Source organism: Epinephelus moara, chromosome 17 (assembly GCF_006386435.1).
Source record: "Epinephelus moara isolate mb chromosome 17, YSFRI_EMoa_1.0, whole genome shotgun sequence".
Lineage (NCBI taxonomy): Eukaryota > Metazoa > Chordata > Actinopteri > Perciformes > Serranidae > Epinephelus > Epinephelus moara.
Genome location: NC_065522.1, coordinates 1,658,276 through 1,676,722, shown reverse-complemented (window position 1 = coordinate 1,676,722; position 18,447 = coordinate 1,658,276). Strand labels below are relative to the sequence as shown.

Genomic DNA, 18,447 nt, shown 5'->3' with positions numbered 1-18,447 from the left:
GGATAAGGAAAAACTCCCCCAAAAAACCCTTTAACGGGGAAAAAACGGTAGAAACCTCAGGAAGAGCAAGTGAGGAGGGATCCCTCTTCCAGGACGGACAGACGTGCAATAGATGTCATACAGAACAGATCAACGAGACAGAGAGAGAGACAGAGAGAGATGCAAGACAGACAGTAATGACAGTAGCTTACAACAACATTAATTAATTCTAATTACGGCTATTGTAGTACAATATGTTGAAAGTATATATTAATATCTGATAGTATACATATGTGACAATAATCATATGTGTATAATAACAGTAGAAGTATGACTAATGATAACAGCAGCAGGAGGCATCAGGCAGGACCACGGCAGCAGCACAACCACACACATCACACTATCCAAGCACCGCTGCGATATGAGTTAACCTGCGAGACAGTGGAGCACAACGGCTCCGGAGAAGAAGCCGAGTTAGTGACATGCACTACAGCCGAGTTAGCGAGATGTAGTAACAGGACATGAGTGTTAGCAAAGGCGAGAAGGTGCTCGGTGTATTATAGGAGGTCCCCCAGCAGACTAGGCCTAAGTCAGCTGAACTAGGGGCTGGTACAAGGCAAGCCTGAGCCAGCCCTAACTATAAGCTTTATCAAAAAGGTAAGTCTTAAGTCTAGTCTTAAATGTGGAGACGTTGTGTGCCTCCCGGACCGCTACAGGAAGATGATTCCACAGGAGAGGAGCCTGATAGCTGAAGGCTCTGGCTCCTGATCTACTTTTGGAGACTTTTTGGACCACGAGTAACCCTGCATTCTCAGAGCGCAGTGTTCTGGTGGGATAATGTGGCACTATGAGCATGACCATTTAAAGCTTTGTACATTAGGAGAAGGATTTTAAATTAAATTTTGGATTTTACAGGGAGCCAGTGCAGAGAAGCTAAAACAGGAGAAATATGATCTCGTTTCTTAGTTCCTGTTAGTACACATGCCACTGCGCTGACTTTGTTCCCAGACTAAGCAAGACTCTTCCAGTTTGGTTAATCGCCAATTCCTTTCAAATTTTCGTGATATTTGTTTTAATTTTCAGGATTGAGAGTTGTACCAAGGAGCGAACTTGCTTTGTTAACTTCTTTTTAAGAGGTGCTACAGAGTCGAGTGTTGTTCGCAGTGAGCCTGCAGTGAGCCTGCAGCGCTATCAACAAGATGATCAATTCGGGAGAGTTTAAAGTTGGTACGGGAAACCTCTGTTACAGAAGGACATGGTATTAAATTCAACGTCGATGGAATCTTTGCCTTAAATGTTGCAACAGTACTACCTGATAAACATCTAGTATAGTAACTGTTGCTGAGTGGCGTGTAATCAAGTCGGAAGAAATCAAAAGTTATTAAATAATGATCTGATTGAGAGGGATTCTGTGGAAAGACTGTTATCAGTTTCAATTCCATACGTCGGAACTAGATCGAGGGTATGGTTAAAACAGTGAGTGGGTTTATGTACACCCTGACTGAAGCCAATGAGGTCTAATAATAGAATAAACGCAGTAGCCAGGGAGTCATTATCAACGTCAACATGAATGTTAAAATCACCTACAATAATAACTTTATCTGATTTAAGAACTAAACTGGATAAAAACTGTGGGAATTCAGATACAAATTCAGAATACGGGCCAGGAGCACGGTACGCTATAACAAATAAAAGTGGCTGCTAGGTTTTCCAGGTTGGATGTAAAAGACTAAGAGCAAGGCTTTCAAAGGAATTATAATCTAGTTTAGGTTTAGGGCTGATTAACAGACTAGAGTTAAAAATGGCTGCAACTCCCCTTCCTCGGCTGCTGCCTCGAGGAACGTTGGTATTATTATGACTGGGAGGACTGGATTCATTTAGACTGACATAATCATCTTGACACAGCCAGGTTTCAGTGAGGCTGAGTAAATCAATATGATTATCTGATATTAATTAATTTACTTATACTGCTTTAGATGTTAGAGACCTGATATTTAACAGTCCACATTTAATTCTCCTGTATTGTCTTTCAGTCACAGAAGAGGTTTTAATTTGTATTAGGTTGTTATGCACAACTCCTCTTTGTTTAATTTTAGATTTAGATAATTTAGGTGGTCGGGGGACAGACACTGGTTGTATAAAACTATCAATCAATCAGTCAATTTTATTTATAAAGCCCAATATCACAAATCACAATTTGCCTCACAGGGCTTTACAGCATATGACATCCCTCTGTCCTTAGGACCCTCGCAGCGGATAAGGAAAAACTCCCCCCCAAAAAAACCTTTAACAGGGGAAAAAGTCCAGAGAAAACTACGGAGTCCGACATAGTTTTAGCATATTCACACACCGGGGCAACATTAATTTTTGTGACCTCCGATTGGTGTAACCAGGTGTCATTGCCGCCGACGTGAATAACAATCTTATTAAATCTACATTTAGCCTTAGCCAGCAGTTTTAAATTTGACTCAATGTTGCCCGCTCTGGCCCCAGGGATACATTTGACTATGGCCGCTGGTGTTGCTAACTTCACGTTTCTCAAAATAGAGCTGCCAATGACCAGAGTTTTCTCCTCAGCGGGTGTGTCGCTGAGGGGGGAAAAACGGTTGGAACCATAAACAGGCTGGTGGTGAACAGTTGGCTTCGGCTTGGTACTACGCTTCTCCCGGACAGTTACCCAGCCTCCCGGCTGCATGGGGGTTACCGGGGAACCGCTAGCAGAGGCTATGCTAAGTGGCTCCACGCTGGCCACAGGGGGCTGGCTAACTACCGCAGCTACAGAGTGATTTTCCATGGTGCGGAGCCGCGCTTCCAATTCACTAAGCCTAGCCTCCAACGCAGCAAATAAACTACACTTGTTACATTTACCACTGTCACTAAAGGAGGCAGAGGTATAATTGAACATGTGGCACACCAAGCAAGAAAGAGCAGGAGAAGGAGAAGCCACCGCTAAGTGTGAAGCTAATGTAGCTAACAAGGCTAATAACGTGCAAACAACAGCTAAGATTAGCAAGAAAGTCGTTAAAAAGAGGAGAGCTGTAAGTGCTTAAACAGAACTAGTGTGGATTAAGACATGAAGTAGATGTTAAGCAACTGAAGTGAGGAAAAACCGAATACAAGCTGGTAATAGTACACTAGAGCAGCACAGAGACACTATCACAGAAACACCGGAAATGACACAACACGCTTACCGCAGTACGTCAGCATGTTCAAGCACTTTCAGCCAGGGGTCTGGTGGGCACCCAGCCTGACCCTTTTTGGTACCAGAATAATAAAATCAATTGCTTTTTTGGTCATCTAGATGGTGCTGATGTTTTTTTTCCTGGGTAGGTCAGCAGAGGTCTCAGTCAGTGGCAGGAAGTTCATCAAAACAAAGATGGAGGCAAGGAGAAAGAAATCAAAAATGCGTCGGCAGCGTTTAAATCAAACATCTGGACTTATATTGGAATTTTTGACACATGCGATTTGCGAGCAGTGTCATATGTCTTCACTGGCATTTTAACTCTCTCTGCCAGGCTGTAGTGCCTTCCTGTTTTAAGAGTGCCACCATTGTCCCTGTGCCCAAAAAAGCCAAACCTGACTGTCTAAATAACTATCGCCCTGTAGCCCTCACCTCAGTAGCAATGAAGTGCTTTTAGGGGCTTGTCATGGAGTACATTATATCCCCATAAAATGCCATTATAGGGCAAACCGGTCTACGGAGGACGCCATATACACCCTGGTCCCCCTCACCTTAACTCACCTGGAGGCTAAGAACACCAGGATCCTACTCATCGACTTCAGTTCGGCATTTAATACGATTTTGCCACAACAGTTGGTGGACAAACTGCAGCTGCTAAGCATAGACACTGGCACCTGCATTTAGGTCATGGACTTTCTTACAAAGAGACAGCAGATGGTCAGAATTGGCAGCAAGACATCATCCACCATTACAGTGAGCACAGGTTTACCTCAGGGGTGTGTACTGAGCCCAGTGTTGCTCATGCTGCTTACTCACGGCTGGTCTGCAAAGTACACCTCAAATTACATCATAAAGTTTGTCAGGTGTATGCAGTGTATGACAGTGTTTGTCAGTCTGTCTGCTTTGCATCACATCGTGCTGCAATAAAAATGATTAAAGTAAGATGAACAGTCTGAAAACTTTATCTTATTAAATAAAACCTATGTTTACAAAGTTTTCCTAATTTGGATTTGGAAAAAAAGGTAATATATCACAATATATTTTACTGCAATACTCAACATATCACAATACATTTAATATCGCAATAATATTGTATAGTGACCTGAGTATCATGATAACATTGTATTGTGGGTCCTCAGGTGAATCCCACCCCTACATGTCAGTAGTCGGGTTTTAAAAAAAAAATCAGTTTTATAGTAATTTCCTATTTCAGTTTAAATGTATATCTTGAGTACAAGTGGAAACTTTGGAATGATGGTAGCAACAGAGAAAAGGACAGGAGGTCACCCAATCATTGGTTTTATCCTATGGGAACCATTAATATTCAAATTTAATGGAAATCTAGCCATTTTTATCAATGCAGAGTGCCATGGATCAAAATATTTGTCAAGGAGGAGTCTTTACTAGGGCCAGGGGTTCAGATCACTTGCAGTTATACTCATGGGACCATGGATATCCTTACCTGTACGCTGTAATCAGGACTGTAGTTGTTTAGATATCTTGCTCTGTGAGAAATGGCTCAGACTCCCAAAATGTCAGTGCATCCCTCAAAGTACAGTGTTTATACAAATGTTAGTGACTGCTATTCATCCAGCTCCCCGTAGATAGCATCTGCAGCTGATGATGTCATGGTTCAGGGGTGATTTACAGTACTGTCAAGTTAATAGTGCAGTACAGTACAGGCAGATGATCCAGCACATTAACATCTGACTGTTTTACAGCTTCTAGAACTTCCTGGCAGGATGGGGAGGATAGCAAGGTGGGTCTGTGTGTGTGTGTGTGTGTGTGTGTGTGTGTGTGTGCGCACACATGTGTGTTTCTTTATCTGTCTCTTCTCAAGTAACTTTCAAACTTTACAAATACTGTACATCCATTTACTAATTAACTAACTCATACTTTACCATCATCCATCATTTCTTTCCATATTTCTGTCTGCCTGTCCCCCCCCTCTCTCTCTCTCTCTCTCTTGCTCTCTATGTAGAGGACCAGTTGGATGATCTTAAAGAGTGAGATTGATGGACAGGTTGGTCCAGAAGACCTGGACCCCCGCAAATCCACCTGCAGTCTTCCCACTGACACCTCCCAGCCCAGTGAGTAGCAAATCACAACTTCAGCCAGGTGTGGTTGACATGAATCAAATAATATAGATATTGACAGGAAACTTAAGCATGAAATGAAAATGGATATAGATTTTTTTTTTTTTAATTTTGGCAGATTTCCCCTACAATAAGTCTGCATCCTTACCTGGCTATGGAAGGAATGGCATCTACAAGGTGAGCTGCTAAATCTGTGTGCCAGCACATAGTGTAGTAGGACATGAGCATGTACTTAAAGGTTCTGTATGCAGTATTCATAGCATTAATACAATGGCACTATTTTCTGTGTAAAGATTTAATGGAGTATTGGTATATCATGAACAGAGAATGAAGTCACACTCCCTCTGTGTGTGTTGTGACCCTGGCTTCTTCAGCCGGTCTGGCTGCTTGTGCATGTTAGTGCATTTGTGTATGTTACCACTGCAAAAGTGTAGCGCCCACCTTTCAGTGTTCCCCTGGTTAACACAGTTAGCAAGTAGAGAAGTGGGTCAACTTTGAAGGGTTTTTACAGCACATAATTTTGGTAAGATCATACCATTTTCCTTTGTTTTTATGTCCAATTAAGTTTTAGTTTGGGCACCCCTGGTCAAAATTTCATCTACTGTGAATAGTAAGGTAAGTAGAAGATAAACTGATCGCCAAAAGGCACAAAGTTAAAGATGACATATTTCTTCAAAATTTTAAGCAAGATTAACTTTGTTATCTCTTACTCAATCTCAAAATAAGAAAAAAGGATAGGGGCCTGAAGCAAAAAATTTGGGCACCCTGCATGTTCAGTACTTAGTAGTGAGAGTAAGAGTAAGAGTGAGAGTAAGAGTCTTTCAATTCTTGTTTGGGGGATTTTCACCCATTCTTTCTGTAAAAGGCCTCTAGTTCTGTGAGATCTTGGGCCGTCTTGCATGCACTGCTCTTTTGAGGTCTAGCCACAGATTTTTAATGATGATTACGTTGGGGTACTGTGAGGGACATGGCAAAACCTTCAGTTTGCGCCTCTTGAGGTAGTCCATTGTGGATTTGGAGGTGTGTTTAGGATTATTGTCCTGTTGTAGAGGCCATCCTCTCTTCATCTTCAGCTTTTTTAAAGATGGTGTGAAGTTTGCTTCCAGAATTTACTGGAATTTAACTGAATCCATTCTTCGCTCTACCTGTGAAATGTTACCCGTGCCACTGGCTGCAACACAAGCCCAAAGCATGATCGATCCACCCACGTGTTTAACAGTTGGACAGATGTTCTTTCCATGAAATTCTGCACCCTTTTTTCTCCAAACATACCTTTGCTCATTGCGTCCAAATAGTTCTATTTTACAAGTAGATAACTAGAATGCCTTTATTGTCATTGCATGTAGCATACATTTTTTTTCCCCCGTTAAAGGGGTTTTGTTGGGGAGTTTTTCCTTATCCGCTATGAGGGTCCAAAGGACAGAGGGATGTCATATGCCGTAAAGCCCTCTGAGGCAAATTGTGATTTGTGATATTGGGCTTTATAAATAAAATTGAATTGAATTGAAATTGATAAAACAAAATGTGTTGTCTCTCCTTAAGCAGAACTGTTTGCACACACTCACATGCATGCACGACGTACACACACATTAAAAAAACAGTGGATAAGTAGCCTATAAAGTATAAAGTGTAAGTACATGAAAAAGAGCAAAGTGCAGTGTGCTGTTTATTGCAATGATGTAAGTACATAAAACAGCAAAGTGCAGTGTGCTTGTTATTGCAATAATGCTTTCTACCGTGCAACTACCATTGCACGGTAGAAACCGGTTGACATGATTTAACTCACTGACCACGATAAACACCCTGTCGGGATATGCGCCCTATTGTTTATTGCTGTTAGCATGTAGCAGAGTCTTGCATTAGCATATATATCTAGTAGGATATACACAGCCGTGACAACAAAAACGGACATCTCCCGTGGCCTGAATTGAACTGCCAGCAACTCTAAGTATGGAGAGCAATGTCTATCAATAATGGCGGTGTTTGTGCACCAGTTATTGTTCGTATAGACACGCAGTCCGCCCCCTTGGCTCTTACTAGAGTCCTCAGTTCTTTTAACTTATCAGTGGTGAGGACACAGGAAAGGTTGTCTTCTGATTACTCCTCTATGAAGGTCATATTTGTATAGGTGTCACTGTACAGTAGAACAGTACACCACCACTCCAGAGTTTGCTAAATCTTCCTGCAGGTCTTTTGCAGTCAAACAGGGATTTTGATTTGCCTTTCTAGCAATCCTATGAGCAACTCTCTCCGAAAATGTTCTTGGTCTTTCTTGACCTCCACAGTTCCTGTTAACTGCCATTTCTTAATTACATTACAAACTTAGGAAACAGGTACCTGAAGACACTTTGCTATCTTCTTATAGCCTTCTCCTGCTTTGTGGATATCAGTTATTTTAGTTTAGAGTGCTCTTCAGCTGTTTAGGAGCCCATGGCTGCTGATTGTTGGGACAAGGTTTCAGGAGTCAGAGTATTTATGAAGCTTTGGTATTTGCATCACCTGGCCTTTCCTAATGATGATTATGAACAAGTCATAGCCCTAACAAGCTAATAAAGGTCTGAGACCCTTGTAAAAGTTGTCAAAAGTCTTCGGGTTGCCCAAACTTTTGTATGGTGCTCCTTTCAATTTCTCTCACTCTAAAATTGTACAAAAAATATAAAGCAATAATCTTGCTTAACATGTTGAGAAGCATGTTCCATCTTTATCTCCTACTTACTTAACTATTCACAGTTAACAGGAATTTTGACCAGGGGTGCCCAAACTTCTGCATGCTACTGTACTAGTTACAAGGGGCACACACACTGGTCATGAAAAGCTTTGAAAACAGTTTTGCTTATATATATAGCTCAGTGGTTAAGGCTATTATCTTTGGCGTGGGATATCAGGATTCAAATCCTGGTTAGGGCAGATAACACATATCCAGTCTGAACCCTTAGGCAAGGTTCTTAATGCGGCCAGTCTACCTCAGGATGAGTGACTCGTACCATCTCGAACATCACCCGGGTCAACCAGGTTTACGTCAGGTGTTGGGAAACCGGGGCATTCTGATGAGAAATGGGCTACTGGAACAAAACATAGATAGACAAGAGCAGAGAATATGAAATTGTTGGAATGCTGCTATACAAGTAACCCCGCGAGACAGGTTACAAGCAGAGGATGTATGGAAGCTTTGAAACCCAACATCTACACTGACAAAGAAACAACTCCTAGCCCAGTGTTCCAACATCCACAAACAGCAACTGTTACAACTGGAGATTGATGAGGTACAACAAACATGCTACAGCAAGGGGGAGCCAGGCCGACAGGTCAAAGTGGGGATGTCATCATCACCGACCATCCAAAGTGTACTCTCAGTGGTAATAGCATGAGGGCAAGGTAACAACATGAGAATAGATCCACACAGGGTTGAAACTGAACAATACTGGAAGAGCATATGGGAGAAGGAGGCCAGTTACCATTACAACAGCAGACATCCAAGAAAGAGTATTGGGTATGAAGAGCTGGACAGCGCTGGGCCCTGACATGATCCACACCTACTGGCTAAAGAAAGTAACTGCACTCCAGGAATGCCTGGCAGCACAAATGAACCAGCTGCTGATGATTGGGATCCATCCAGAATGGATCACCCAGAGATGGACAATCTTGATCATGAAGGATCCCCAGAAGGGCGTGGCCCCATCCAACTACTGGCCAATAACTTGCCTCTGTACAACATGGAAGCTCCTGTCAGGCATCATAGTGGCTAAGATAAATAGGCACATGGCACAATACATGAGCAAGGCCCAGAAGGGAATTGGTAGTAATACCAGGGGAGCCAAGCACCAGCTACTGGTCAATAGAGCAGTCACCCAAGACTGCAAGACCAGGCAGATCAACCTGTGCACCACCTGGATTGACAACAAGAAAGCCTACGACTCAATGCCACACACATGGATACTGGAATGCTTGGAATAAAATATAGTGGCTACGGACACTGGTTCCGAAGTGGAGCAACCATCTGCCTCGGCTGTGGCTCAGAGGTAGAGCGGGTCGTCCACCAATCAAAAGATCAGCGGTTCGATCCCGGGCTCCTCCAGACTGCATGTCGAAGTATCCTTGAGCAAGATACTGAACCCCAAATTGCTCCCGATGGCTGTTCCGAGTGTGTTAAAACTGGTGGCACCTTGTATGGTAGCCTCGGCCACCAGTGTATGAATGTGTGTGTGAACGGGTGCATGTGTCGTAGTGTAAAAAGCGCTTTGAGTGGTCACTAGATGACTAGAAAGGCGCTATACAAATGCAGGTCCATCTGTCAGCTCCTCTACATGGATGACATCAAGCTGTATGCCAGGAGTGAGCGAGACATCAACTCACTGATCCACCCCACCAGGATCTACAGCAATAACATTGGGATGTCATTTGGACTACATAAGTGTGGTCCGATGGTGTCCAAGAGAGAGAAGACAACTGGAACCAAGGGGTTGAACCACCAGAGGGCAGCATTGCAGATGTTCAGGACAAAACAACCAAGATCCAGGAATACATCAGGAAGATGGCCCCCGAAGATGAGCTGCTAAGTGAACACTTCAGGCAGCAGAAATCCAAGAATGCAGAAGACAAGGACGAACCATCATGGAAAGACAAGTCCCTAGATGGCATGTACCTCTGACAGATTGAAGAAGTGGCCGACATCAAGAAATCCTACCAGTAGCTGCAAAAGGCTGGACTGAAAGACAGCAAAGAAGCACAAATCATGGCAGTACAGGAACAGGCACTTAGTACAAGACCAATAGAAGCAGGGGTCTACCATACCAGACAGGACCCCAGGTGCAGGCTGTGCAAAGATGCTCCTGAGATAGTTGAGCACATAATAGCAGGGTGCAAGATGCAGGCAGGAACAGCGTACATGGACCACCATAACCAAGTGGCTGGCACAGTGTACAAGAAGATCTGCACTGAGTATGGGCCGGAAGTCCCAGGGTCAGAATGGAAGACACCTCCTAAGGTGGTTGAGAATGACCGAGCAACCTGTGGGACTTCCAGATTTAGACTGACAAACTGGTGATGGCTAAGAAACTGGACAGTGTGTTGATGGACAAACAACAGAAGACTGCAGTGGCGATAGATGTAGCAATTCCAAGCAACAGCAACATCAGGAAGAAGCAACACGAAAGGCTGAAAACCAGCCGGTTCGGGCAGCATATTGCTAAATAAGTTTTTGAGTGACAGGGGATTATAAGACTCCGATTGGCCAAATTAAAAAATGACTGACAGTTAGCACCTTGGCCTTTCAAAGTCTTTGGTCTACAGAGACACAAAGTTGCATTTGCTCACTGGCTCATCCAGTTGTTACTGTTGTTGCCTTGGCAATGCACGTCCATGAATTTGGGAGGCAGAGCTTCTGAAGGAGCATGTGTGTTTGTTTGGGTTTTGAGTTCAATTGTCATCAGTCTTTTTCCAGAATAATAGATTCCACCTTTAAGGGACTAAATGCAATCCCTTTGCCCCTTGCACCTTAATTTATGCCCAGATTGTGTGCCGTTTAACTTGCAAAGTCTAAATGCACTTGCCCTATGCCCTATGCACAGACCTTGCACTGCAGATCGTTTAAATAGGGCCCTCAGTGATTTAAGATAACTATCAAAAGAATGTGCCACACATGCCTCCTATTTGTCACACTGAAAGAATGGGCCCAAATCAAGGGGAGCAACAGTGACCAAAGGGCTTTCAGGTGAACCCTGGTTTTGATTAAGACCAGCAGTGTTCTTGGCAGCATGGAGGAGGACATCTGAATAATGATCTAACAGGGCTATGTTTACATGTGTCTGTGTTCCCATAGGCTGCTGAGATGGTGGAGGATGAAATGGACCCAGACTCCCAGAGCTGGGGAGGCATGAGAGGTGAGAATGAAAATTAATGCACCATGTTCATCTCCTTCTATTAGTTCTGTTTCTCTTAATGTTAGTGTTCGCAAGCTTTTTTCAGTGTTGATGAGTGCATCAATTAAACGCTGAAAATACATACAATGCACTGTGCAGATATTTGGATGGTAAGACTTTATCCTTTTGGCTCTACTCCAGCACTCTGGATTTGAAATGAGACAATCTCTGATGTTATTGTCTTTCTTCAAGCTTTGAGACTGTGGGTGTTCACAATAACATTTTGGCTAACTGTGTCGGTCTTGTAGCTTTTTTGGGACAGTAAACATACCTTGGAGGATGCTTAAACAGTTATATGTCAGTCACTGAACCTTAATCCATCTGATCATGTGTTTCACTGCTGGAGAACAGGCTAAAGTCAAAAAGCCCCTGATATCAGCAGGATGGGAAGCTGACTGCAGTCAGCCAGAAAAGCCTCATCTGATGCCTGTTTTTTTTTTTTTTTTTGGTCTTTCTTCAGCTGGTCTTTACCAGCTTGAGGGAATTTCTTGAAATTTGGCACAAATGTTCACTTGGGCTGAAGAATTAACTGATTCGAATTTTGTGGTCAAAGGTGAGATCTCAATGTTTTTGGCCACAACTCAAGAATTTATATGCTAATTATGACAAAACTTCGCACAAATGTCTAATAGGATAGAATAATGAAGTGATGACACTTAATATCCAAAAGGTCAAAGGTCAACTTCATTTTGACATAATGTTCAGCATAAAACAGTTTTCTGGCCATTATTCAATGTCATACCTCAGGAACAGAAAGGGAGACATTTGGTCAGATACTGAATTGGTGACACTAATCTTTGGTGTCCACCTTGAAACTATGTTGATTGTATAGATCTTCTGTGCTGTCAGGGGGAAGATGTGTGTGTGAAGCATCCATGTTTTGACAGACATGGATGTTAATTGTAAGAGAAACTTGACTGGTGCGCGGAGGCATACAACTGCAGGGCTGTAATTCTAGTTTACTCAAAGAACCAGGTATTTTGACAGTTTCTTATCCTTTGTTCTGATGATTCAACTGGGAGGGTTTCATGTCCTTCCAAATCTCGGAAGTGCTCATATGTCAGTCAGCTAGTGTCGTCTATGCAGAAAATGAATGGGGCTTTTCCATCTGGTAGCTTGAACCCCAAAATAACTTCACACCTATCTTGTTGCCATAGGTCACAGGCTCAATCCCTAAAAGAGAAGCCTTCCCTCCAGATAAAAGTATCAGCTGAATTCCTAAACCATAAAATGTGAAAATGTTCACGTCATCAATCCCTTAATCACAGATCTAAGGGTAGTTTACAATCCCTGAATATATTGCAGAGCCTTGCAGCTCTGGCTCCAGATTAGTTACAGTACTGGAGGTAACAATGGAGAGAGGTGATGTCATTTTTCCAGCTGCACAATTATTGGCATATGTTTACAAGTGTGTGTGTGTACAGTGTTGGCTGTTTCTGAGGCAAACAGCCAACACAGGATGACAGGATGCCAACTTCGTAACTCGGTGTGTGTGTGTGTGTGTGTGTGTGTGTGTGTGTGTGTTCGGTGTGTGTGTGTGTGTGTGTGTGTGTGTGTGTGTGTGTAATGCTTATGCTTTTGACTCCGTGAAACCAATATTTCTGAGGAGATTTGAGTCCACAAGGTGTCATTTATTTTCAGGCTCTGTTTTGGTAGTTTTTTTTATTATAGGTCTGCTATTCCACCAGATTCATTCTCTCTTTCTCTCTCTTTTCCTCCCTTTCAGAATACAAGGTAAGATTTCCTTAATTTGTTAATACTTTACAAATAATATGCTTTTTGGATTATAAATGTATTGCATAACAAATCTCCCACAATGCTTACTTTGTGTTTGCCAGATCTACCCTTATGAACTCCTGGCAGTGACGCATAGAGTGAAAGTGAAGCTTCCCAGAGAAGTGGATCGCACCAGACTGGAGGTAAGCTCGCATCTTGTTGTTCCTGCTCTGCTGTTTCTCCCCTCTAACCACAAGTCATTGAAAAGTCAGAAAAATGTTGAACTGACTTACAATCAGAATGGTGTATTTTGGGTCAGACGGTTAAGCCACACAGGATAAAAGGCTCAGAGAAGTGCAATCTCCAGTTTTATAAATGTGGCAATATTATTACTGCTGGTAAATTGTGAACTTCTTCACAACTTCGCATGAGCAACAGGCTGGCAAACTCAGTCAATAGTCAGTGCCAGGATGTTTTGCTACTGGCTGCCTGACTTCACAGCTGATCCTTGCAGGACTCCAGAGTCCAGACTGGGGAAGGTTTATAGTTTGATGCCTTTTGACAGGCAGCTAGGAGGCTTAGTTGTCTGTGAGTGTAGCTGTACTGTAAGTAAACAGTCTGAAGTCTGATCAGTTTTCTCTGACAGAGATGAAAGTCTAGTTTTAATCACCAAGTCTGTGAGAGGACATGTGTTCAAACCTTCAAACTAACATGTTGCAGATTAAGAAAGAATTCAGGCTTTAATCATTTTTTTTTTCTGTTTCTTAACAGTGAGATGTATAAGTCAGAGTATACAATGAAGCTTGGTACAAATCCTAGTTGTCTTAGATCAGTTATTTGAGAACATAAATAGAGATATGTTGAGCTTTTCAAATAATGATCGGTAAGTATAAATCATAAATCCCCCCTTAAACCTGTCAAAAACTGCTGCAGAAATGACAATTTGCAAGTGTGAAGAAATTGTCACCCTGATTCTAATTTCTGATATATGAATTAGCCTCAACTGGATTAGTTTAAAGATTTAAAAACATATAGAAAACATAATGACTAAAGGTTGACTAAAACGTTGAATTTTTGTCGACTAAAACTATGAAGCATAAAAATTACTGAAATGTGACTAAAACTAATAAGTGTTTTCATCTCAAGACTGAATCTAAATAGCTGCCCCACTATTGGGCCCGCTAGTTATAGTAGAAACTAGAATAGTAGAAACTACTAAGGTTTGATATCTTTCCACAGGCTGGGTATTCATTGCTAGCAGTTACACCTACGTCATGTTAAGTTCACATTCTACACTTCGGCACAAATTATGTTGTAGGACTCAATATCTTTAACTTAGGCTTTTCTTAGAGAAAAAAACAGTGTTTCTCAACCAGAATTATATTTCTGACAGTGTGGTGAAATCTTTGAAATTGCATTTAGAATATCATGTTGGAGGATAAAGTTGGCAGAAAATTGAATAGACCAGTTAAATGAATAAATTAACATGAAAAAATGAACATGTTACAGACTTATCGTGTGGCTGGTAAAAGAATGTCATGTGTCATGGGATGTGTGGACCTCTTTATTTTGAAAATCATGCTACAGCCTCTGTGTGAATCTCTCCTCAGATGATATGATGAATATCTAAATACATAAAGAAACATACAGATACATTTATATCAGCAGAGACAGAATAATGAAGTAAGATAATATTTTACACAGAATGAGTGTACAGATTAACAGATGATTTGTGCTGATTTAGATTTGACAGAAGTCTTTGGTGCTTGGATACCAGAGGGAGATATTTTGTGATCAAGGGACATCTGAGCGGCAGCAAGATGTATCACCCCATGGAGTCCAGACCCTGGTGGTGGTGGTGGCTGATGAGTTTGAGGCTGCTGACTGTTGAGGTGGATGAGAAGGATGAATCTGTAAAGCCTAGATGGTGATGGGGAGGTGGAGGGTGCGCATGACTGCAGAACTACAAAGAAAGAAAGAAAGAAAGAAAGAACCACAGCAGAGACAGAACCATATTTCAAATGAGAAGTAGTAAGACGATAGGCTAAGAGAGAAGGTGTGTCGCTGTGCTGTTGGTTAATTGTGAATCAGCTGAAGAACCGCTGATGACTCAATTGACAGCCCCAGACAATGGCACCTAGAGATAGTGAGTAGGCATGCGTGTGAGGTTTTAATGGCGGAGTTGGAAAGAAAATGTACTGCTTGAGCATGAAAAGTATTGTCTTCCTGACTGAACTTTAGCCAGAGTTTCATTTGTGATATACATTACAACTCAATGCTGATTCAGTAGTCAGATTCAGCTGTGATTTCATATTAGTTCAGCTTAGATTTGATATTTTCATTTATTCATTCATTCATTCATTTCCATAACCGCTTATCCTGGTGGGGTTCACGGGGGGGCTGGAGCCTATCCCAGCTGACATTGGGCAAGAGGTGGGGTACACCCTGGACAGGTTGCCAGACTATCGCAGGGCTGACACGTTCACACCTACGGGCAATTTAGAGTCGCCAATTAACCTGCATGTTTTTGGATTGTGGGAGGAAGCCAGATTACCCGGAGAAAACCCACACTGACACGGTTCGAACCCCCCCACCACTGGTTCGAACTAGGAACCCACTTGTTGTGAGGCAACAATGCTAACCGCTGCCCCACCGTGACAATATTATATTTTCAAGTGGTAATTAATAAAAGTGTATCAAAGGAAGAAACACTGATGGTACTCAAGTTAAGCACAAAATGAAAATGAGCTAGAAAATATTCTGCTGTCAGTAGGTAGCAGTGTGTTTTAGAAGAAGGCTAGAGAGTGCTGGTTACTGTGTCCTCAAGGCTCACCTTGCTTTCTTAGGCACACCACACTGTTTTGTTTTGTTTTTTCATCGAATGCCAGGCAACCACCCCATCACCTCCTTATCCTAACCTTCCCATGTATTCAATCTACCATGTATATATTTATTTGACAGTAATTAGTGTCTAGTTTCCAAAATTGTCAGGCAGAGGGTACTTGCTATAGCTCTGGCTGAGAATGAGAGGCTGTCAGCAAATAGTTTGTCGGGCACAGGGAAACAGAGATCTGTTTGGGTACATGAGACCCTAAAAAAGAGGGGGGATCAGGAGCTTTGCCTCCACGATGGCTGTTTCCAGGCGTATTTTAGGATGACTCGGGGGCAGTTTGAGAACCTGCTGCCTACCGTCGGGCCTAACATAACAAAAAGTAATACTAACTACAAGGAGTTGTCCTGCTGAGCAACTGAGCACCACCAGTTTCTCCTCTATTGTTTACCAACTGTAAATTTATCGTGACCACCACAGAAGGCCGTCTGATTGGACAATGGGGAAAAAAGCATAGATGATGTGGGTTGAGTTGAAGTTTTTTCAGCTGGAGGAGTTCAGAGTGCTCTGGCAAAAGTGTCAGGTGCCTAGAGCACAGAAATGCGAGGCACATAGCAGCACAAAAACGGCGAGCAAAAAGCTTTATTCTCATTAAAACAATTACAAAAACCTTCACTCTCATTAAAAACAATTACAAAAAGACACCTGCAGCTGCTAAAACACTTTCTGTGTGATTGTGGCTTTAGACAATAGGAAGTGTATAGTGGCACCAGCATATTTTATGATGCCTCTCATTTTTATAGTTTTTGCTCCCACCTTGAGTGTAGCCATTTGGAACACATCTGAACACTTTTGGCTTTAGATTTGGTTGGACAACACCTTATACAACCCAGTTTGTTTGAAGCCTTTAGTTTGATTTAATTGAAATCCTAATGTCACAGTACACTGATAGTGTTCTTTCAAATCTGTGGCATCAGTTTAGGTTTGGTCCCCAATTAGGCCTACACAGAGCACTATCCTCGGTCCCATCCAATACCTTGGTGTGAGGACTTGGTCATCACACCAAGGTTCATGTCTTGAAATAGAAAATTAAGTACAATTGAATTTAATGTCCTGTAATAAGTCATTTTCTGCAGCTGTTACTCTTACACCACCCATTTAGAGAATCTGAATTTTCAGTAAGTTTCTTCAGTTAAAATCAGGAAACACTTTATTCAGTAACATAGTCTCAAATGAAGTTTCACATGATTATAGCCCCATTTAAATTCTAAAGTGCTTGTGTTGCCCAAATTGCTGGTTCAAAGACATTCCTCATGTAACATGTCTGTAAACTTTGATGATAGCATTCAAATGACTGATGATCATTCAGCGATTTGTCCTGTAAGCTATATAATTTACAATATGGATGCTCCAAAAGGCTACATCGGGCACAAAAGATCACTTGGGACACCAAAGCACTACTATTGCAGACGACCAAATATTACAGTTTTGTCAGTCGAACTCGGTGTCAGAAACTGTCACACAGAGGCACCCTTCACAGCATTATAATACGCACTGGGCAGTTTCTGACACAGCGGGCAACAACTGTAGTATATAGAGCGAGAAAGTCCATGTGGGGTGGGCAGGAGGGGAGGTGGATGGGTCAATCTAAGTCCAGACTCTCACCCGGGAGCCTGCTGTTTAGCCTGGTAAGACCATCCTGATGACATGAGCTCAACATTCTGTTTTGCTCTCTGTATTAGTCTAGACTTGGTGTCACCCTAAGCACTTTCCAGCAATCCAATCAGGGCCAACCAGGGCCCTTTTTCAGAAAACAAGATTAGTGAAAACTCTGAGTATTTTAAGCTTGAGATGAGGGAAACTCTAAGTTTTCCGTTTCACAAAGCCAGTTCAGCGTAACCCTGAGTCAGTAACTATGGCAACATACTTTGCTGCTGGTTCGCAGGTTTGCTTCATCTAAGCCAAAGGGTGATCACCTGCTGAGCGTGTTGCAGGAAGGAGAAACATGGCGTGTCCTTTTGTGAATAAAGTCGTGAATGTTGAGGCACAGTTTATTCAGAGGTTGTTGCATAAGGACATGGTGATTAAACCCCGTTTGGATTTCTCCCCAGAGGAGTGTCTATATGAAAGATGCAATTTCACCTCACACTCTTTATCTTAACAATCTGTTCCACACAGATATAACAAATATTCACATCCTGGATTTACATTATTATCAGAGAAAATTTTATGTATTGCCCTTTGATTCTTCAGCAGTGGCAGTGTTCTTTATAACATCAGAGACACTGAACACATCAGCAAGGCAACAGTATGTCCGGCCGTAAGAAAAGTGACTCTGGCTCTGAACAGACTTGCGCCCGTTTTGTGGTTTTCCCTGGCCAGGAAGGATTATCAAAGAAGAATATTATGGGGCAAAATCTCCAATGGAATAAGTGGCTCTGCTTTTAACTCCACTTTCTGCTACTGAAAATCAGGTTATCTGTACTCCACTGATGATGTCTTTTGGTGCTCACTGTAAACGTGCTTCCCTCAGGCTGAACATACTCAGAGTTGATTGAACCGATTCTGATCAGCTGGGGTCCGTTTCACAAAGCAGGTTCAACAAACTCTGAGTCTAATCCTGAACTCTGGGTTGATCTACTCTGAGATAGGAAACTCTGAGTTTCCGCTTCCAGAACAGCTGATTTGAATCAGTTTAATCAACTCGGAGTAGTTTCACCTGGAGTT

General features: G+C 42.2%; 1 protein-coding gene across 1 annotated transcript in view; it reads left to right on the top strand.

Moving 5' to 3' along the window:
- ablim2 (actin binding LIM protein family, member 2) overlaps positions 1-18,447 on the top strand; it is a 187,976-nt gene that overhangs the window by 160,113 nt on the left and 9,416 nt on the right. Inside the window, exons 17-22 of the mRNA XM_050067006.1 lie at positions 4,882-4,919; positions 5,142-5,250; positions 5,375-5,433; positions 11,075-11,135; positions 12,901-12,908; positions 13,013-13,093. Coding sequence (XP_049922963.1) covers positions 4,882-4,919; positions 5,142-5,250; positions 5,375-5,433; positions 11,075-11,135; positions 12,901-12,908; positions 13,013-13,093 — 356 coding nt within the window. The remainder of the gene's footprint in view (positions 1-4,881; positions 4,920-5,141; positions 5,251-5,374; positions 5,434-11,074; positions 11,136-12,900; positions 12,909-13,012; positions 13,094-18,447) is intronic.